General features: G+C 45.9%; 1 protein-coding gene across 1 annotated transcript in view; it reads left to right on the forward strand.

The window, feature by feature from the left end:
- Positions 1–23656, forward strand: part of GREB1L (GREB1 like retinoic acid receptor coactivator) — a 331061-nt gene that overhangs the window by 217986 nt on the left and 89419 nt on the right. Inside the window, exons 7-11 of the mRNA XM_063923572.1 lie at positions 3717–3824; positions 17928–18062; positions 18157–18291; positions 18547–18666; positions 18777–18899. Of these exons, the coding sequence (XP_063779642.1) occupies positions 3717–3824; positions 17928–18062; positions 18157–18291; positions 18547–18666; positions 18777–18899 (621 nt within the window). The remainder of the gene's footprint in view (positions 1–3716; positions 3825–17927; positions 18063–18156; positions 18292–18546; positions 18667–18776; positions 18900–23656) is intronic.

Raw genomic sequence — 23656 nt, forward strand, 5'->3', positions numbered from 1 at the left:
AAGATGTAATAATACATTGCAGCAGTGATCCTAAGGAATTTTCTCTGCCATCCTAAGCTTTCTTTTACGGATATATTTTACCTATAAAAGTGATTGTGATTATTTCACTATGGAAGCATTTTCTTAACAAAAGCAGCCATTTGATTATTTTTCTCTCATTTGCTATTTGGCTGACTGGCACTGCAGCGAGCGAGAATTGAGTTTTACATTGGGAGATTCTGTCTGGATAGCTTATGATTTGAATCATCATCACCATGTGATATATTCATCCCTGCAATTTCTGCTGTGGTGCTTCTTGTTGATTTATGAAATACACCACTATACAGAGAGTTAAGGATGTCGTATTGCTCCTACCTTTAGACTTATGGGGGGCTACAGTTGCTTAGCTAGTGCTGGCTATTCATGGCACACCACATGCCGATAATCTGTATTAAATCACCTTAAGCTATGACATACACGGACATTCCGATAACATGTATAGCCATCGCCCAGGAATGCCCCACTACATTTCCCGGGGTCAGTACGTAATCCCGCTGGACGGGATCCCGGCGGTCGAAATCCCGACGCCGGAATCCCGACCACACAATCCCGATGGGTGGCGAGCGGAACGCAGCCCCTTGCGGGCTCGCTTCGCTCGCCACGCTGCGGGCACGGTGCCTCGCTACGCTCGGCACACTATTATATTCTCCCTCTATGGGTGTCGTGGACACCCACGGAGAGAAAATATGTTGGGATTGTGGCGGTCGGGATTCCGGCGTCGGTATTTCGACCGCCGGGATCCCGTCCAGCGGGATGTTGACCGCATCCCCATTTCCCATATATTTCTGAGATTGTGCGTCCCAATAGCTAATGCACCTTTGTGCGCACACACAGGGTCTTACCGCATTTCCTGTATGTACTAAGACTACGGATTTCCGATGTGGATTGTAACACCAGCAAAAGCAGGAATTACTCAATAGAAGCTTTTGGGCTTCTTTCCGCTTCAGTGTGGTCAGTGGGATCCATTCAGATCCCTTCTAGCATCCTCCATGGTTACCACGTCACTCTGCGCATGCGCAGACGGACTCCCGCCCATAAATCTGGAAGTTCAGGGACTGGTGGGCATCGCAATGGGCAGCTTTTATCGGAAAAGCTGCCCTTTGCAATACTAATTGCATATATTAGTACATATACGATTGGAATCGGCGCAAGAGTTTAGTACATCCCACCCACTGTGAGATACAGGTGCAGTGTGACTTTTTAGTGATTGTTGGGTAGATGTATGAAGCAGTAATAAGAGTGGAGGAGTATGCCATGGCAACCAATCAGCTGCTACGTATAATGCGGGAAATGCGGTAAAACCCCTGTGTGCGCACAAAGGTGCATTAGCTATTGGGACGCACAATCTCAGAAATATATGGGAAATGTAGTGGGGCATTTTGTGGCGATGGCTATAATGTTTTCAGATACAGTACAACAAATTATCAAGTGTAGTGTTATAAATATATTTTTATAATAGTGGCTTAGGGGTACATTTACTAAGCAGTGATAAGAGCGGAGAAGTGAGCCAGTGCAGATATTTCCTCATCAACCAATCAGCAGCTCTGTATCATTTTATAGTATGCAAATTATAGATGTTACTTCAGTGCTGATTGGTTGCCATGGGCAACTTCTCCACTGGCTCACTTCTCTGCTCTTATCACTGCTTAGTAAACAGGGACGGATCCAGAAGAAAATGATAGGGGGGGCACCATGGAAGGGGCAAGTGTATTTGCGTGCGGCTTCGGTGCATGTGCTTCCAGAAATGGGGTATGTCCCCACTACAAGGGGCAGCATGTGAGGGGCAGGGTGAAGGGGGCAGCGTGTGAGAGGCAGGGTGCAGGGGGAAGCGTGTGAGGGGCAGGGGGCAGTGTGAGAGGGTCAGGGTGCAGGGGGCAGCGTGTGAGGGGCAGGGTGTGAGGGGCAGGGGGCAGCATGTTAGGTGCAGGGGACAGCGTGTGAGGGACAGTGTATAGGGGGCAGTATGTGAGGTGCAGAGGAAGCGTGTGAGGGGCAGGGGGCAGTGTGAGAGGGTCAGGGTGCAGGGGGCAGCGTGTGAGGGGCAGGGGGCAGCATGTTAGGTGCAGGGGACAGCGTGTAAGGGACAGTGTATAGGGGGCAGTGTGTGAGAGGCAGGGTGCAGGGGGAAGCTTGTGAGGGGTAGGGGGCAGCGTGTGAGGAGCAGGGTGTGAGGGGCAGGGGGCAGCATGTTAGGTGCAGGGGACAGCGTGTGAGGGACAGGGTGCAGGAGGCAGTGTGTGAGGGACAGGGTGCAGGAGGCAGTGTGTGAGGGGCAGGGTCCAGGAGGCAGCGTGTGAGGGGCAGGGTGTGGGGGCAGTGTGTGAGAGGCACATACCACCATATACTACATATAGACCGGATTGCCCCACCTTAGTGCCCGCCGCCGCAGCAGCAGCCGCACACACGTTAAAGGTAGCTGGCACAGGCTGGCAGCCGCGATACAGCAAACAGCATACTCACTGTGACAGGCTGATATACACAGTGAGTCACTGTCTCCGTTCTGCTGCTGCTGCCTCTGCGGCTCTGCCTGCTTCGATCGGCGCCTCTGTCTCCTCTCTGTGTGGCCGCTGGGGAGCCTGGGCTGGCTGGAAGTGAAATCCAGTCCATCCGGTCCAGGGTCCAGGGTCCACCACTACGCGCTGCCTGACTCCTTAGCCTGTCACCGCAGCCCGCTCCGTCTCCCGGCTGCCTGCTGGTCACATGCACTGCAGCAGGAGAGGAGGAGGCAGGGAGGGCTGCACTCACTGTGGGCGTGAGCCGGCTCTGGTCCCAGCGGCAGCTGTCAAATCAGCGTGCGCTGACAGCCTGCTGGAGCCAGGCCGTCACAAATTTAAAAAAAAATCCTCTGCCCTGAGACTTAATGGGCCACAAATGACAGGGGGGGCACGGGCCCGAGTGCCCCCCCCCTGGATCCGCCACTGTTAGTAAATGTACCCCTAAGTGTAGAAAATTAATCCTATAACATTAGTAAAATTATTTTAGAACATTAAGCCACTATTATAAAAAAAATAAAAAATCTATATTTATAACAGTACAATTTATATATCATTAGCTTTTCCTTTGTTTAATATCCTAGTCAGCATACCCTGAATGGAATCGGAGCAGTTGCAGTAACACTGCTTCTAGGGCTGCACAGTCTGCAGCCCCTAGGGGTACATTATGGGCATGATGTAGCACAGTGTGGGCTTCCTGCTCATACTGCTATCACACTCTGGACTGGCAGTCCCAAAGGGAGATGCATTTGCTCACCCTGAGATTGCAGCCCTTTGTGAGATGAGCAGGAAGAGCTTCCAGTCGGAAGACACTCCAGGGCCAACCTTGTCTCCTGCTCCCTGCCTGATCAAACTCCCTGAGGTGCTGAGCCTAGAGTCAGATGGACTAAGTACCAGCGGTGGTGAAGCCAAGTACTGGTAGCCCGAAGCCTGAACGGAGGCTACAGCTCATTGGGGATGGCGGTACAGCAGCGATTTTTTTTACTGGGGTGGATGCAGACCATAGTTAAAATCTGCCACTGGAGATGACCTATTTCAGTAGCTGAGATTAGCGCTCCTTTTATATTATGGGTTATATATTTTAGAAAATACATTTTCATTTTTTTGCACCTGTTTCTTTTGTGATATTGTGCTGCATTGTGTGCTTTGAGTGGTTGAGCACCATAAATTCAATTTGTTTTTCAGACCCTCGAAGTCGACAATGTCCGGTTCCTGTTGTTAAGCCAATGACTTCCCTATCGTTGACTTCAGAGAATGGAAACAGTAATGAATATAAGTCTGGATTCCAGTCAGGTAAAGTGTCAGTAAACAAATGTTTGTAATGAGATGTCTGCGTTGTCTATGGTTGTGTAATATTATAAAATGTACCTTAGTTATAGGGCTTTAGTCTTTTATACAGCTTTTAGGCTCAAATACGTTTTCTGCAGCAGGGTACATTGTGTTCCACAGGGAAACATCAGGGTGTAAAGTGGATCTTGATCCAGAGGCACCAACAGGCTAAAGCATTAGGCTGTCCCAGGATGCATTAGGGGCCTCCTCTATAAACCCTGCCTCCAGGCACTGGAGCTCAGTTTCAAGTTGTTGCTTGCAGCAGCAGGTTACTTAACGGGGGGGATTACACAGGGCAGCCCTGAAAAGCTTTCTAAGAAGACTTCAAGGGTCGGAGCGCTGATATGTCAGTTTGACATTCTGTGCTGTGGCTCCATCACCTCCCAAGCGGCGGCGTATACTCCCGCGGTCTGTTCCTGGGTACTTGCGCTTTAGGCACACGGTCGCAGATGCTCTCCTGATTCCCATGGCTGCTACGGGGAGGATGTAAGAGGGTCCCCCAGGCGGGACCTGCCATTAAATCACGTTCCTGATGCAGTCTAGGGAGAAGGACCGCGACGCTGGGGTGGACACCATCACTGAGCAGGGACCCCACTAGACTGCCAGGGCATAGGAGTACAGGTCGGGTGTACTAACGCCCATTTTAAAAAGACTCCGTAGTACCAGGCGGTGAGGACCAGCATAGGAGAGCCAGCGCTTGACCTGTAGCCCCTCCCCTGGCCCAAGGTGCCATCTACTGCAGATTTTCCTGCCCTGGAGCTGCCTCCCACTCTCTCCCTGACTGAGACGCTGGGCGCCATCTTCTAAGCATTGCTGCGGCTGGTCTCTTGGACTGCAGGGCAAGGCCTCCCTTGTAAAGCTGCCTGTATGCAGTGCTGTGACTTTACAAACACTTGAGTATTCTATAAGTCTTTATACAGACAGCGGTAGTTAAGAAAAAGTGTACCTATTATAGGATATATTGTACGAGTATTCTTATATATACAGTGGGGCAAAAATGTATTTGGACAGCCACCGATTGTGCAAGTTGACTCACTTAAAAAGATGAGAGAGGTTTGTAATTTATATCATAGGTACACTTCAACTGTGAGAGACAGAATCTGAAAAAACCCCCAGAGAAAATCACATTGTATGATTTGGAAACAATTTACTTGTATATTCTTGTGGAAAATAAATATTTGGACACCTACCAAGCAGCAAGATTTCTGCTACTTCTTCTTTAAGAAGCTCTTCTATAATCCACTCGTTACCTGTATTAATGGCACATGTTTGAACTGGTTATCTGTATAAAAGACACCTGTCCACGCCCTCAAACAGTCAGACTGCTACCTCTCCACTATGGCCAAGACCAGAGAGCTGTCTAAGGACACCAGGGACAAAATTGTAGAGCTGCACAAGGCTGGGATGAGCTACTCGACAATAGGCAAGCAGCTTGGTGAGAAGAGATCAACTGTTGGCGCAATTATAAAAAAATGGAAGAAATACAAGATCACTGACAATCTCCTTCGACCCGGGGGTTCATGCAAGATCTCACCTCGTGGGGTATCAATGATCTTGATAATGGTGAGGAATTAGCCCTCAAATACACGGGGGACCTGGTCAATGACCTCAAGAGAGCTGGGACCACAGTCACAAAGGTTACCATTAGTAACACACTACGTTGTCATGCATTGAAACCCTGCAGCACCTGAAAGCTCCCCCTTCTTAAGCCAGCACATGTCCGGGAACGTCTAAAGTTTGCCAGTGACCATCTGGATGATCCAGAGGAGGATTGGGAGAATGTAATGTGGTCAGATGAGAGCAAAATCAAACTTTTTGGTATAAACTCCACTCGCCGTGTTTGGAGGGAGAAGAACGATGAATGGCATCCCAAGAACACCATACCCACTGTGAAGCATGGGGGTGGAAACATCATGCTTTGGGGCTGCTTTTCTGCAAAGGGGACAGGACGACTGATCCGTATTAAGGAGAGGTTGAATGGGGCCATGTATCGTGAGATTTTGGGCAAAAACTTCCTTCCCTCAGTAAGAGCATTGAAGATGGAATGTGCCTGGGTCTTCCAGCATGACAATGACCCCAAACACACCGCCCGGGCAACTAAGGAGTGTCTCCGTGAGAAGCATTTCAAGTTCCTGGAGTGGCCGCTAGTCTCCAGACCTCAACCCAATAGAAAATCTGTGGAGGTAGTTGAAAGTCCATGTTACCCGGCGACAGCCCCAAAACATGACAGATCTAGAGAAGATCTGCATGGAAGAATAGGCCAAAATACCTGCTACAGTGTGTGCAAACCTGGTCAAGAACTAAAAGGAAACGTCTGACCTCTGTAATTGCCAACCAAGGTTATATTACAAAGTATTGAGTTAAACTTTTTGATTGTCCAAATATTATTTTCCGCAAGAATATACAAATAAATTGTTTAAAAATCATACAATGGTGGTCATTCCGAGTTGTTCGCTCATTGCCATTTTTCGCAGTGGATCGATTAGGTGGAAATTGCGCATGCGCATGGTACGCAGCGCGCATGCGTTCACTAATTTAACACAAAACTTTGGAGATTTGCTCGAGCTACGTTTTTTCATCGCTCGAGTGATCGTAGTGTGATTGACAGGAAGTGGATGTTTCTGGGCGGAAACTGGCCGTTTTCAGGGAGTGTGCTAAAAAAACGCAGGCGTGCCAGGTAAAAACGCAGGAGTGGCTGGAGAAGTGGCTTGCCAAACGCAGGGCGTGTTTGTGACGTCAAACCAGGAACTAAACGGACTGAGGTGATCGCAATCTAGGAGTAGGTCTGGAGCTACTCAGAAACTGCAAGGAATTATTTATCAGCAATTCTGCTAATCTTTCGTTCGCAATTCTGCTAAGCTAAGATACACTGGCCTAGCGTTAGCAATGCTGCTAAAAGCAGCTAGCGGGCGAACAACTCTGAATGACCACCAATGTGATTTCCTAGGTTTTTTTTTTTTTTCAGATTCTGTCTCACAGTTGAAGTGTAACTATGATGGAAATTACAAACCTCTCTCATCTTTTTAAGTGGGTCAACTTGCACAAACGGTGGCTGTCCAAATACTTTTTTGCCCCACTGTACCTCCGCTCTAGGACCCCGATGTGTTTTTTATATATATATATATATATATATATATGTACAATAAAGGTGTATAATGAGCGCTTAAAACCTAAACCGTTTACAATAAATACATAAAAATTCGTGCATAACCATTCACGTTAATTCCAAACAGCACTCCCACGTGTAGGGGCTGCAGTATAGACTCTCTTATTGACTCGTATTTCGCTGAGTCACAATTACAAATGTTCAAATAGGAATAAAGTCTCTGCGCCTTCAGTGCTTGGGTATGGAAACTTCCATCTGTGTATAACCAAAATGATATTTATATGCGTACCGGAAGTATGATCAAATTGTGCCTGTAGTGGTATCTTTAATTGGTCATCTCCCCTTGTCTTCTTACTCCATGTGTAAACGCCCTCAGCGGGGTGTTGAACCACAATTTACATAGGCAGAGAGGGAAGATGTGTCAGCAAGAATGCTCTTACTGTTATAAAGTGACTCGTGCCATAATTGTGCCAAAAAAAATGTTTTTTATATATAAAGTGCTCTGTGCCTATAGTGTTTCTATAAACCACTATATTTCTTGTGATTTCTAATATAGATAATCAGAATCACACCCCAGTGGCTAAAAGAATAATAAAATAATAAAAGGAAGGTAATGACTCACTCCTTTTAAGAATGCTGCTCCTATGAGGCGATCATTGACCTAGTCTGGTACCTCTATAGAGAAAGTTTTTTTCTCATGGAAAAAAACAAAGAAGGAAAAGAGAGGGAACTGTAACCAGCCTGTGTTGGAGTGTGGACTCTGTAGAAACTAGCGATGACTACTGAGTTGCTGTTGAGACAGCAACTCAGTAGTCATCGCTAGTTTCTACAGAGTCCACACTCCAACACAGGCTGGTTACAGTTCCCTCTTTTTTCCTTCTTTGTTTTTTTCCATGAGAAAAAAACTTTCTCTATAGAGGTACCAGACTAGGTCAATGATCGCCTCATAGGAGCAGCATTCTTAAAAGGAGTGAGTCATTACCTTCCTTTTATTATTTTATTATTCTTTTAGCCACTGGGGTGTGATTCTGATTATCTATATTAGAAATCACAAGAAATATAGTGGTTTATAGAAACACTATAGGCACAGAGCACTTTATATATAAAAAACATTTTTTTTGGCACAATTATGGCACGAGTCACTTTATAACAGTAAGAGCATTCTTGCTGACACATCTTCCCTCTCTGCCTATGTAAATTGTGGTTCAACACCCCGCTGAGGGCGTTTACACATGGAGTAAGAAGACAAGGGGAGATGACCAATTAAAGATACCACTACAGGCACAATTTGATCATACTTCCGGTACGCATATAAATATCATTTTGGTTATACACAGATGGAAGTTTCCATACCCAAGCACTGAAGGCGCAGAGACTTTATTCCTATTTGAACAATATATATATATATATACACACATATATATACACACTAGTCCAGTGCAGTATTATTGTCAGAATAATTATCTGTATTGCCTGTGACTGTGTGTGCATGTATCTGCTGTGTGGTTTCACTTTGTGTTTCTCAGATATATCTATCACTATATTCTGTAACACTAAAATAACACATCCTAGATCTGAAAGAATGAATTATTCTTATTAAATGCTTTGTTCTTTACATAGTTGACATAGTTGAATGTGCTGACAACAAAATCACACACAAATTATCAATGGAAATCAAATTTATTAACCCATGGAGGTCTGGATTTGGAGTCACACTCAAAATTAAAGTGGAAAAACACACTACAGGCTGATCCAACTTTGATGTAATGTCCTTAAAACAAGTCAAAATGAGGCTCAGTAGTGTGTGTGGCCTCCACGTGCCTGTATGACCTCCCTACAATGCCTGGGCATGCTCCTGATGAGGTGGCGGATGGTCTCCTGAGGGATCTCCTCCCAGACCTGGACTAAAGCATCCGCCAACTCCTGGACAGTCTGTTGTGGATGGAGCGAGACATGATGTCCCAGATGTGCTCAATTGGATTCAGGTCTGGGGAACGGGCGGGCCAGTCCATAGCATCAATGCCTTCGTCTTGCAGGAACTGCTGACACACTCCAGCCACATGAGGTCTCTAGCATTGTCTTGCATTAGGAGGAACCCAGGGCCAACCGCACCAGCATATGGTCTCACAAGGGGTCTGAGGATCTCATCTCGGTACCGAATGGCAGCCAGGCTACCTCTGGCGAGCACATGGAGGGCTGTGCGGCCCCCCAAAGAAATGCCACCCCACACCATTACTGACCCACTGCCAACCGGTCATGCTGGAGGATGTTGCAGGCAGCAAAACATTCTCCTTGGCGTCTCCAGACTCTGTCACGTCTGTCACATGTGCTCAGTGAGAACCTGCTTTCATCTGTGAAGAGCACAGGGCGCCAGTGGCGAATTTGCCAATCTTTGTGTTCTCTGGCAAATGCCAAACGTCCTGCATGGTGTTGGGCTGTAAGCACAACCCCCACCTGTGGCCGTCAGGCCCTCATACCACCCTCATGGAGTCTGTTTCTGATTGTTTGAGTAGACACATGCACATTTGTGGCTTGCTGGAGGTCATTTTGCAGGGCTCTGGCAGTGCTCCTCCTGTTCCTCCTTGCACAAAGTCGGAGGTAGCGGTCCTGCTGCTGGGTTGTTGCCCTCCTACAGCCTCCTCCACGTCTCCTGATGTACTGGCCTGTCTCCTGGTAGCGCTTCCATGCTCTCGACACTACGCTGACAGACACCGCAAACCTTCTTGCCACAGCTCGCATTGATGTGCCGTCCTGGATGAGCTGCACTACCTGAGCCACTTGTGTGGGTTGTAGGGAGGTCATACAGGCACGTGGAGGCCACACACACTACTGAGCCTCATTTTTACTTGTTTTAAGGACATTACATCAAAGTTGGATCAGCCTGTAGTGTGTTTTTCCACTTTGAGTGTGACTCCAAATCCAGACCTCCATGGGTTAATAAATTTGATTTCCATTGATAATTTTTGTGTGATTTTGTTGTCAGCACATTCAACTATGTAAAGAACAAAGTATTTAATAAGAATATTTCATTCATTCAGATCTAGGATGTATTATTTTAGTGTTCCCTTTATTTTTTTTTAGTATTTATCTATTACGTGTATTCTACTGTGTACTCAGTCACATATTACCGGATTTATTCGCTGGTGTTGTATACTGTCTATTCAGTCACATACTAACGGATTTATTTGCAGGTATTGTACTTTGTCTGGCTTTATCGTACTAAACCGCTCTGTTGTTGCATTTGTGTACAATGTCTAACAAGAAGGGCAGTAAGTCTGTGGATGCTCCTACATCATGCAGAGCATGCGCCAAGGATGTACTAGAAGGGGAAGTTTTGTATGGTGGTCTGTGTACGGTGTGTCATACATCTCCCTGTCAGTCCGCATCTCCTGTAACTAGGGTTGCCACATCATCCCTTTAATCCTGGAAACCTATGAATAATACAGGTCCTGTGGCTGATTAAATTCAAGCCTGCATTCCACCTGGTTTTAATCGGTCACAAAACCTGTGTAAATCACAGGTCTCCAGGATTAAAGGAATGAGGTGGCAACCCTACCAGTAACCAATCAGGACCCACCCTGGGCTGCTTTCACAAACCTACTAGGTACTCTGGTGGAATGCCTTATGCCCCCAATGGGACCACCTGTGCCACTACAGCCACAAATTGTCCCTATGGTTAATCCACCTTAGGCGGACAATTTGTCTAACCAGTTGCAGCAATTGAATCATTCCTTGGTCAGACAAAAATCTATTCCAGGCATCTACCGCATCTCTGGGTCATCTAAGCGGGCTGCTTCCTCCTCACAATCCACGTATCTCTCAGATGTTTCATCTGAAGAGGAGGGTGAGCATACTGTCCTGTCAGACACTGAATCAGGTGTTTCCGACGAGGATTCTCCATTGCAAATTGATGTCCCTTCCCTAGTGGTTGCTATTAAGCAGATCCTACAAATCACTGATGATGAGTATTCCACTACTGTGGCTAAGAAAACTGATATGTTTAAATGGCAGAAGGTGGTTAAAAATCTATTACACCATTCTGACCACAGAGGCAGAGGTTACTACTCGACCCTGTTTCTAGTAGCGAAACCAAATGGGTCTTTACGGCCTATTCTCAACCTCAAATCACTGAACAAGTTTGTGAGAGTGTCCAAGTTCCGAATGGAAACACTGCGCTCAATTGTACTGGCTATGGAACCCGGAGACTACTTGGTATCCATGGATATACAGGATGAGTACCTGCATATACTAGAGATGAGCGGGTTCGGTTCTCAGAGAACCGAACCCTACCGGAATTCACCATCCGAGCCCGGATCAGAGTCAGGCTCGGGTTTTCCCGCCTGACTCAGAAACCAGAACGAGGCAAAATGTCATCATCCCGCTGTCGGATTCTCGTGGGTTTGGATTCCATATAAGGAGCCGCGTGTCGCCGTCATTTTCACTCCGGCATTGGAGAGTGTAGAGAGAGGACGTGACTTCGTCCTCTCAGTGTCCATGTCTTGTGCTGCATCTGTCCAGTCACAGTGGTTGTATCCTCTGCTGCCATATATCCAGTGCTGCTGTATAAGTCCACTCCATTGCAGTGGTGCTGTGTTGTCCTGTATCAGTCCAGTGGTGGTGTCCCTGTGCCGCCGTATATGTCTAGTGATCCTGCCGTATATTTCCAGCGATCCTAGCGTAGAAGTCCATATAATTCTGTGTAAGTTCAGTCCAGTGGTGCTGCCATATAAGTTCAGTGGTGCTGTCCTGTGCTGTATATTATTTGCTCCAAGTAAAGGGGTTATTAATATTTAATCCAAATAATTTTCACAGGGTTTGCCCTGTGTGGTGTAGAGGTACGCTCTCCTGTACCGCATATTGTTATATAACTCCAGAAAAATAATGGATTACAAAAATTTGGAGGATAAAATAGGGAAAGAACAAGAACCACTGCCTCCTAGTGCTGAAGCTGCTGCCAGTAGTCATGACATAGATGATGAAATCCCATCAACGTCGTCTGCAAAGGCCGATGGCCAATGTGATAGTAGAGGGCATGTATAATCCAAGAAGCCAAAATTCAGTAAAACGACCCAAAAAAAGAAATTGAAATGGTCTGAGGAGAAACGTAAACTTGCCAATATGCCATTTACGACACGGAGTGGCAAGGAACGGCGAAGGCCCTAGCATATGTTCATAACTAGTGGTTCAGCTTCACATGACGATGGAAGCCCTCATCCTCCCGCTAGAAAAATGATAAGAGTTAAGCTGGAAAAAGCACAGAAAAGAACTGTGTGTTCTAAGATGGTATCACATATCCCCAAGGAGAGTCCAAGTGTGTCGGCGGTTGCATTGCCTGACCTTCCCAACACTGGATGGGAAGAGGTTGCTCCTTCCACCATTTGCATGCTCTCTGCAAGTGCTGGGAGGAGCACCCACAGTCCAGTTCCTGATATTCAAATTGAAGATGTCACTGTTGAAGTATACCAGGATGAGGATATGGGTGTTGCTGTTGCTGAGGAGGAAGTTGACGATGAGGATTCTGATGGTGATGCGGTTTGTTTAAATCAGGCTCCGGGGGAGACACCTGTTGTCCGTGGGTTGAATAAGCCCATTGTGATGCCTCTTCGGTGTGGAATTATTTCTCCCAAAATCCGGACAACAAGTGTCAAGCCGTGTGTTGCCTCTGTCAATCTGCAATAAGTAGGGGTAAGGACGTTAACCACCTAGGAACATACTCCCTTATACGTGACCTGCAGCACATTCATCAGAAGTCAGTGCCAAGTTGTCAAACTTTGGGTAAGAGTGTAAGCAGTACACTGACACCTAAATTCCTTCTTCCTCTTTTACCCAAGCTCCTGCAAGCCACACCACCAACTCCCTCAACGTCGACTTCCTCCAGTAGTCCTGCAGGCCATGTCACTGGCAAGACTGAGGTGTCCTCTCCTAACCGGGATTCCTCCAGAGGATCCTTGAGTGGTACGCCTGCTGTTGCTGCTGTTGTTGCTGCTGGGAGTCTATCGTCATCCCAGAGGGGGAGTTGGAAGGCCACTTGTACTACTTCAACTAAGCAATTGACTGTCCAACAGTCCTTTGTGAGGAAGATGAAATATGACAGCAGTCATCCTTTTGCAAAGCGGATAACTGAGGCCGTGACAGCTATGTTGTTAGACATGCGTCCGGTACCCACCATTAGTTCAGTGGGACTTAGAGAATTCTTTGAGGTACTGTGTCCACGGTATCAAATCCCATCTAGGTTCCACTTCACTAGGCAGGCGATACCGATACAGAGACGTCAGAAAGTGTCCTCTGTGTCCTACTAAATGCAGTTGTTCCCACTGTCCACTTAACCACGGACATGTGGAACAGGGCAGACTAAGGACTATATGACTGTACCAGCCCACTGGGTAGATGTATGGCCTCCCGCAGCAACAACAGCAGCGGCACCAGTAGCAGCATCTCGCAAACACCAACTCGTTCCCAGGCAGGCTACGCTATGTATCACCACTTTCCGTAAGAGGCACACCGCTGACAACCTCTTACGGAATCTGAGGGACATCATCGCACAATGGCTTACCCCAATTAGATTCTCCTGGGGATTTGTGATATCGGACAACGTCACCAATATTATGCGTGCTTTACATCTGGGCAATTTCCAGCACATCCCATGTTTTGCACATACAATTAATGTGGTGGTGCAGATTTTTTTTTAAAATGAGAGGCGTGCAGGAGATGGTGTCGGTGACCCGAAAAATTTCGTGCCACTTTCGGCCTTCAGCCACCGCGTGCCAAAGACTGGAACGCCATCAAACACACCTGAACATGCCCTGCCATCACCTGAAGCAAGAGGTGTAACAAGGTGGAATTCAAAACTCTATATGCTTCAGAGGATGGAGGAGCAGCAGAAGGCCATTCAAGCCTATACTTCCACCTAAGATATAGGCAAAGGAGAGGGAATGCACCTGACTTAAGCGCAGTGGAGAATGATTTCAGTCTTGTGCAAGGTTCTCCAACCCTTCAAACTTGCCACCCGTGAAGTCAGTTCAGACACTGCGAGCTTGAGTCAGGTCATTCCCCTCATCAGGCTTTTGCAGAAGCAGCTGGAGAAATTGAAGGAGGAGCTAAGACGGAGCGATTCCGTAAAGTATGTAGGAGCCCTTCATTCACTTTGCCAGGATTCAAGGGTGGTCAATCTGTTGAAATCAGAGCACTACATTTTGACCACCGTGCTCGATCCTAGGTTTAAAGCCTATGTTTTATCTCTCTTTCCGGCACACACAAGTCTGCAGAGGTTCAAAGACCTGCTGGTGACCAAATGGTCAACTCAAGCGGAAACGTGACCAGTCAACATCTCCTCCTTCACTTTATCCAGCAACCGGGGCTGCAAGATTTCCTAGCCCACCCGCTGGTGGTGATGCAGGGCAGTCAGGAGCGAGTGCCGACATCTGGTCCGGACTGAAGGACCTGCCAACGATTAATGACATGTCTACTGTCACTGCATAGGATTCTGTCACCCTTGAAAGAATGGTGGATGATTATATGAGTCACAGCATACAAGTAGGCATGTCAGACAGTCCGTACGTATACTGGCAGGAAAAAGAGGCAATTTGGATGCCCTTGTGCAAACTGCCTTTATTTTACCCAAGTTGCCCCCCCTCCAGTGTGTACTCCGAAAGAGTGTTTAGTGCAGCCGGTAACCTTGTCAAACGATCGGCGTAGGAGGTTACTTCCACAAAATGTGGAGAAGATGATATTCATCAAAATGAATTATAAATTCCTCCGGGAAGACCTTGACCAGCAATTGCCTCCAGAAAGTACACAGGGACCTGTGATGGTGGATTCCAGTGGGGACGAATTAATACTCGGAGAAGGAGGATGTACACAGTGAAAGGGGTGAGGAATCGGAGGATGAGGATGAGGTCGACATCTTGCCTCTGTTAGAGCCAGTTTGTGCAATGAGAGATTGATTGCTTCTTTTTTGGTGGGGGCCCAAACACACCAGTCATTTCAGCCACAGTCATGTGGCAGACCCTGTGGCTGAAATGATTGGTTTGTTAAAGTGTGCATGTCCTGTAAAACATAAGGGTGGGTGGGAGGGACCAAGGACATTTCCATCTTGCACCTCTTTTTCTTCTTTGCATCATGTGCTGTTTGGGGCCTAGTGTTTTAAATGCCATCCTGTCTTCTACTGCAGTGCCACTCCTAGATGGGCCAGGTGTTTTTACCACACACGTGTCGCTTAGCTTAGTCATATAGCTTTTTCATTGCACCTCTTTTACTTCTTTGCGTGATTTGCTGTTTGGGGCCTAGTTTTTTTTAAGTGCCATTCTATCTGCCACTGCAGTGCCACTCCAAGATGGGACAGGTGTTTGTGCCGCACACTTGTGTTGCTTAGCCTAGTCATACAGCAACCTCGGTGCAACCTATTGGCCTAAAAACAATATTGTGCGGTGTTCAGAATAGACTGGAAATGAGTGGAAAATAATGTTATTGAGGTTAATAATACCGCAGGATCAAAATTACCCCTAAATTCTGTGATTTTAGCTGTTTTTGTAAAAAATCATCCAGATTCAAAAGCAAAACACGAAAGGGTTGTTTTGGCAAAACCAACCCAAATTAATATGTATGCCCATCATCCTCCACTTATGTCTTTTCTTCCTTCACCGCAGTACATATAACTCAAATAAGAAAAAATATTTAGTGCAACACTGTTATCTTAAAAGCAAAAAAAGATTTATTACAGGGTTACACTCACAATAATTAAAAGGAAACAAAGCACATAAAACCTCCTTGTAGGATCAAATGACTCCCACGACAGCAGGGTTCGGAACCAGCCGGTCCAACCGCCAAAAGTGTCAACGTCCCCAAGATGTTCCAGGAGGGAGTCCAAAGTACAGAGCACAAAATCCACCTGCTTTACGCGTTTCGGACTACAAAGGTCCTTCGTCAGAAGGATGGTGGAGTATAATCTAATTGGATTTTTATACCCAAAAACAAATCAGAAAGGACCACCCCCACCCCACCTGAGAATGGGCGCCAAATTCAAAACCACCAATGGTATAAACAGAGCCGTTCTTAAAGTTCCGTTACATCACTTCCGATTTCCGGAAGTACAGATATGCGTTCCATCGGATCGTCAAGTCTCATAACGTTATGAGACTTGACGATCCGATGGAACGCGATGGAACGCATATCTGTACTTCCGGAAATCGGAAGTGATGTAACAGGGTCCTGCGGATGTTGAAACAAGAAGGAGGAATACTACTTCTTGTCACTCCAGCGTTGCCCAGACGGCATTGGTTCTCAGACCTGCAGTGCGACAGAGCGTCCCCTTCGACTTCCACAGCGCTCAGATCTCCTTGTACAAGGCCCTTGTCTTTATCTGTACCTGGCCAGACTGGCTTTGACGGCATGGCTCTTCAAGCATCATTCCAGAGGGCCAAAGGATTCTGAGGCGGTCATCCAAACTATGCTGAAAGCCCACAAACCGGCATCTGCCCGGATTTCTTACAGGGTCTGGAGTTCTTACTTCACCTGATGTGCTGATAAGAATTATGATGCATACAGATTAAGAACTTCCAGAATTCTGTCTTTTCTGCAACGCGGCCTGGATTTAGGCCTTCGTCTGGCCTCCCTCAAGGTTCATATATCTGCCTTGTCGGTTTGGTTTCAGAGAAAAATTGCATCTATACCTGACGTTCATACATTCACTTAGGGTGTCTTTCGGATTCAGCCTCCCTATGTCCCACCTGTGGCTCCATGGGATCTGTCTGTTGTCCTGAATGCCCTGCAAGAGTCTCCATTTGAATTTCTTGAGTCGGTGGACCTTAAATGGCTCATAGCCAAGATCTTGTTTTTACTGGCTATTTCCCCTGCTAGAAGAGTGATGTACTTAGGCAACTTGTCCTGTCGTCCACTTTTTCTGATATTTCATCGTGACCAGGCAGTTCTTAGAACTCGCCCAGGTTATTTACGTAAGGTGGTGTCATATTTTCACCTTAATCAAGAGATTGTGGTTCCATCCTTTATCTCTTCTGATTTGTCCTCCAGAGAGCGGCCTTTGGATTTGGTAAGGGCTCTCCGTGTATATGTGGAGAGGGGTGCCTCTCAGGAGGTCAGATTTCCTGACGCACCTAGCTTCTATGGGTTTGTATGGCATTAGCTGCTGGTCCCTACTCCTGTCATGAAAATGTGGTTCTATGTGACTAACATCTGCCTTCTCTCTTGCCTACTCCTGCATTTGACTAGTTAATGAAACTGAGCTCCAGTAGCCTGGATGCGGGGTTTATAGAGGAGGCCCCAATGCATCCTGGGACACCCTAAAGCTTTAGCCTGTTGGTGTCTCTGGAGCAAGATCCACTCTACACCCCAATGTTTCCTTGTGGAACACAATGTACCTCGCAGAAATAGCGTTAACCAGGGTAAGTCTACTATAACTCTCCTTTTTAATGCTGTGCCTCATAAATGTTCCGGATGCCACAGTGCTGGTTTTACCGCTAGGCATGTGCCTAGAATTGCCACTATCTGTGGGTTGTCACAGCAGTCTCACTGCATCAGAGCTTTCCAGTGTCCCAATTTAGCTGCAGTGATTTGAACAAAAACTACATTCCCCATGATGCATTAGGGGGAATCTCTGGAACAGGAGCATGTGTAGTCCAGCAGGTAGGAAAATTAGGTTCAAGTTGAATAGTCTCTGGAGCATTAGCATGTGCAATCTGGGAGCCTGGAAGAGGGAGCTTGATAGCCCATGGTAGCAGCCAGCGAAAGGCAAAAAAAAAACAGATAGCTGGAAGGCCAGAATCTCGCCAGAATCTGAGTAGGCGACCAATAATAATAATATTGTGCCTAGGGTTGGACTGACCCCTTAATCCACCCCTAGGCTGCCAATGATTGCTGTAGTGGCCAAGAGGCCTCAAAACATTATGGCGCTAGTTGAAAGTAGGCTTTCCTCATTTCAAGGCTGATTTTCATTTTACTTTTGACAGAAATACAATCATACGCCTCAGCCAAAACACCTACTATTCTTAATTCAAGTACTCCTCAGGATCTCTCCCGCAATAAGGGTGTTGTGAAGCCTTTTCCACTACCAATGCATATTGTAGGAAAGACTTATACTGCAGGTGAGTTATTATGTAGAAGTTCACTTTTTTTTCTATTAGTTTCATGCTCATTTATCAGGTACATGTCCAAATGTTCATGTTGGATATCTTACAGCACCTTCATTTCATGTACCAGAAGTCCCCAATGGAACCACAAGTGGTGCAAGAGCCACTGTGCTAAATCCTACAACTTCTCAGCCTCTCGCTCACTCCACATCTCCGAGCCCTGGCTGTGTTGCTGGAGACAATGGTATGAAGTTATGTATGCTGTCTATCTTATTATAATTTACTTTCACGATATCTCCGTTCTAACCAGGACTATCAAACCTTCTGGCACTTACATGCTATAACAAGTTGGATTCTACAAAAAAAACAAATAACTTGTATGATGAGTGCCTCTTATTTATAGAGCGGAATTCAATTGGCCACAATATTTTCCTTCATATTCTTCAAATTAAATTAATCCGGATTAATAAAGGCTACACTTTTTTTTTTACATGAACAGCAATGATGACTTTTTCTGGTCCACCCAAAAAAAGACACAGAGGATGGCCTCCTAGCTCGCCAGTTCAAGCACCACTTTTGCCTTTTTCTACGCCACCTGTCCGTCCAATCACAAGGCCAGGTAAGTAGTCTGCGCCATCATTCTGAGTGCATTTTTTATTTGAGAGGTTTTTATTTATTGGTTACGCTGATCCGTACTGGAGAGTCATTTTTTTCCATTGTTTGTTTCAGCCTCTTTGCCACAGCCTACTTTGGGAGGTGTTTTCCAGCCACAGCCGATTCCTGCAGGAGAGACCGTAATTGTGCCTGAAAATCTGTTGAATAGCTCTGGCGTGCGGCCTGTTATATTGATAGGTGAGAAAAAAAGTATAAAAATAAATAAGTGTTTGCATTCAGTACCTATCCCAGCTGACTTAATAACCTAACTATATAATATAAACATATTGATACATTAAAATGCATCTAGTAATAAAAAAAAAAAAATACATCTTCAGTGTTCATCTTCATATTAACTTTATTACGTTGTTGTCTAACTCTAAATATAAGCGCAGCTACTAAACGAGTAACCACATTGTCTTGCATGCATCTAAATCATGGACAGTTAATTGTACCCCAAACTCCCAATCTTTGGGATGGTGTCAGCGGTCATAATGGCAACCCTAAGAACCCCAGACACACATGAAGAGGTACAGTTTCTCAATTGACATTTACTGGTAAATTAAGCACCAAGGTAGTTTGGGATCTTTGTAACTGATCTTTAATAAATGGTGTGCTGCTTACTGACTATTCCACTGTAAGTATTCAGTTAGCAGTGCACCATTTATATATTATATTTTATAAAATAACAATTTGTTATGGCATAATCTGGTGTAACCTCATTTTGGAGGTAAAAGCTTAGCTACTCTGGACAATTAAACCTTTGCTGTCCACAGTTTTATTGCAGTTGCTTTTTTATAATGTTTGGCTGGTCTCTTAAACAAATATTGGTTAAGCTGGGTAGACACTGGAGTAACTTGATGACGGACCCATATACACTTATATCCATCAGCTGCCTGATATGTTGGTCCTCACATCACAGTTGGGCGGGAATGTTTGAGTTTTCCCGCAAGGCCGTAATGTCAGTCCCCACAGTAAGTGTACGAGCGGTTGGATCAGCTGTCTCCACACTGGAGCAATGTTGAATTGTGTTTTAGTGTCATCATTTGCACAAGCACCCCAGACGCACCTTTTTATCTATAGCACTCGCACGCTTCAGACAGTGGGGCTGTAATGATGGGAAAATGCGGAAGCCTGATTTACTACCTTATGTTAATGAGATAATCCGTAGGGCAAGTGGAAAACCGTGCGCCGCTTCTGCTCCCCGTACCTATGACTCGTATGGCCCACAACACTCCCACAAGTCAGTTTATCCGTTTTATTGACCAGGTATACAAACATATACAAGGAATTTTTCTGATTAGTCACACTCCTAAAAAGATTTAAAAAAAAAAACAACAAAACCACAATTTACTATCAAACAGTAAGTACACCCCACTGTGAAAATTTTAATTCTATTAAAAATATCCCAATTCCCATGTTGTTTAACAAAATAACCGCTTGTGGGAAAAAACTATTATAATTCCTTGAAGTTTTACCCCGGCATGATCCCCACATGTATGTATGATTGCATTGTCACTGCACAGTTCTCGCCCCAAAATATCGTATTTCATGCAGACAGATCCAGCCATGTTCTGTTCAAATATAACGGCTTTATGTAAAAATGCATAAATTTGCATGTGCTGTATTCAAACATTCGCCTTTATATCCATGAACACAGATCCGACCAACTCCCTAAAGATCTCTGCTTACCGTGTGAACCTATAGGATGCCAAACTAGATAGCCCACCCACAGCAAAGCAACTACTCACTCATGCTTACTCCAAATAGTACAGGCCCTTAAAACTAACCAACTGAATCTTTGTTCATAACGCAAACTATCTTTAATGGGTGTCTGAAGAATGGGGGCCCATTTACAATTGACGGGAAGAATTTCAACATAAAGTTATTTTCTTATTGGATTAAAAACAACTGTCCCTTTTTAATGGATATTTAATCTATAACACTGTCAATTTTTTGGCAGGAACACTGTGTGGCTTGTGGCCTGTGGTTAAAGGCCTTTCTAGGTGTGGAACTAAACCCTGGTGATAGAGATGCACTTGGGCCAAATGCTCAATGCAACTAATAAATGAGGGCCAACCTTCTAACTTCCTCAAGGCCTAAGTTTAAGTGTAGTAGACCAAATGCCCAGTACACTCTGCATGCAAGAGATTGTGGGTAGTTAACCCTGCCTTACCTTCATGGGTGCCCAAAGATAATGTAGGTGCCTCGAAGGGCACTTAAATAATCCATCCATCTCTGATGGGCACAAAGAAGACACAAATGTGGATCTTTTGCTAAAGAGTTTCCACTATGGCTAGTCCTTCCCTTTTGGGTTCGGCACCATTCCTCAGCTTGACTAGCACTGGGGTCATCTCTTGCTTCCTGGTATCTTCACCTGGAAAGCAAGGGGTCAAGTCCTGTTGCTACTTGTATATGGCATATTTTGTTCTTGACTTGCAGTCTTTCAAGCGGCATCTCTTCTCATCTTTAACTTGTGTATTCTGTCTTTGCTTTTCACTCAACACCATCAAATAGAGCTTGTTGCGCTCCCTCAAAGCCTGAGCGAAAAGATGGAGCTAGTATCTTGGTGAGCAGTAATTAGCTCACTGGAGCGCCATAAATCTAGATGTTGACAGTGAGTACTTACATGCTGGCCTCCCACTGGTAGATTTTACATATTCAAGCTAACGCTGGAACTAGCAGGCTTCCTTTGTGGCGACTTCTTTGACATACACTTAAGCTACAACATCCCTGTATGGTCTTGTCCATCCTTTGGGCACTCAGTTTCTCAAGTTGTGCTTTGCTACATTTCTGGGCCTTCTCCAGTGGTGTCCCCCTCCATCCTTTCAGGGCGCATCTCTCCACATGGCTATTAATCTCCAAAAAGCTTAGCTTTTCAGAGCTTGTCTTCATTAGGGAATCCTATCTGAAGATGTTAGCTTCCATCCTCTAGACAAGAGTTTCCCAAACGTGGTCCTCAAGGCACCACAATGGTCCAGGTTTTAGGTATATCCATGGCTCCCCACAGATGATTAAATGAAATTTACTGAGGCATCAATTAAGTCACTGTGGCGAAGCATGGATAAACTTAAAACCTGTACCATTGGGGTACCTTTAGGACTGCGTTTGAGAACCTCTGTTCTACGGGAACCCCGGCTGCATTTCGAACGTATCCTGCCTTCTTAGTGGACCGCAGCTCCTCTCAATCTTCTTTGCATATTTTTCATTATGCGCATGTGGGGCATGATGAAGACCTGGCAGAATAGTCCCTATACGGTCTGATTGCTGGCACAACCTTGTATCTCCAAACGTTGTACTAAACATCTTTGATAACTAGGGCCAGGAATGTATTGTGTAGATTTGTGACGACAGTAAAGTAAAATTGAAGTAGTCAGTTAGTTAAATCTGATAAATAGGCCTCCTTCCTTCTATTCAACTAGATAATTGGGAAACGTTTGAAAAGTAATGCCTAGGGAAAAACAATAGTGGTATCTTTATCAACTACTGTACTTTTCTCTGACGTCCTAGTGGATGCTGGGGACTCCGTCAGGACCATGGGGAATAGCGGCTCCGCAGGAGACAGGGCACAAAATGTAAAAGTTTGACCACTAGGTGGTGTGTACTGGCTCCTCCCCCTATGACCCTCCTCCAAGCCTCAGTTAGGTTTTTGTGCCCGTCCGAGCAGGGTGCAATCTAGGTGGCTCTCATAAAGAGCTGCTTAGAGTAAAAGTTTTGATAGTTTTATTATTTTCAGTGAGTCCTGCTGGCAACAGGCTCACTGCAACGAGGGACCTAGGGGAGAAGAAGTGAACTCACCTGCGTGCAGGATGGATTTGCTTCTTAGGCTACTGGACACTAGCTCCAGAGGGACGATCACAGGTACAGCCTGGATGGGTCACCTGAGCCGCGCCGCCGACCCCCTTGCAGATGCCGAAGTAAGAAGAGGTCCAGAAACCAGCGGCTGAAGGCTTTTCAGTCTTCATGAGGTAGCGCACAGCACTGCAGCTGTGCGCCATTGCGCTCGGCACACTTCACACCGGCGGTCACTGAGGGTGCAGGGCGCTGGGGGGGGCGCCCTGGGCAGCAATGTTAATACCTTTCTGGCTAAAAAGAATACATCACATATAGTCCATGAGGCTATATGGATGTATTTCACCCCTGCCAGGTCTCAGAAAAACCGGGAGAAGAGCCCGCCGGAATAGGGGGCGGGGCCTATCTCCTCAGCACACAGCGCCATTTTCCTACACAGCTCCGCTGCTAGGAAGGCTCCCCGGCTCTCCCCTGCACTGCACTACAGAAACAGGGTAAAAAACAGAGAGGGGGGGCATTTTTTGGCGATATTATATATATTTAAGCAGCTATAAGGAAACAACACTTATATAAGGTTGTTCCTATATAATTATAGCGCTTTGGTGTGTGCTGGCAAACTCTCCCTCTGTCTCCCCAAAGGGCTAGTGGGGTCCTGTCTTCTATCAGAGCATTCCCTGTGTGTCTGCTGTGTGTCGGTACGTGTGTGTCGACATGTATGAGGACGATGTTGGTGTGGAGGCGGAGCAATTGCCGGTAATGGTGATGTCACCCCCTAGGGAGTCGACACCGGAATGGATGGCTTTGTTTATGGAATTACGTGATAATGTCAGCACGCTGCAAAAGTCGGTTGACGACATGAGACGACCGGCAAACCAGTTAGTACCTGTACAGGCGTCTCAGACACCGTCAGGGGCTGTAAAACGCCCTTTGCCTCAGTCGGTCGACACAGACCCAGACACGGACACCGAATCTAGTGTCGACGGTGAAGAAACGAACGTATTTTCCAGTAGGGCCACACGTTATATGATCACGGCAATGAAGGAGGCTTTGCATATCTCTGATACTGCAAGTACCACAAAAAGGGGTATTATGTGGGGTCTGAAAAAACTACCTGTAGTTTTTCCTGAATCAGAGGAATTGAATGACGTGTGTGATGAAGCGTG

The sequence above is a fragment of the Pseudophryne corroboree genome, chromosome 5 (assembly GCF_028390025.1).
Source record: "Pseudophryne corroboree isolate aPseCor3 chromosome 5, aPseCor3.hap2, whole genome shotgun sequence".
NCBI lineage: Eukaryota > Metazoa > Chordata > Amphibia > Anura > Myobatrachidae > Pseudophryne > Pseudophryne corroboree.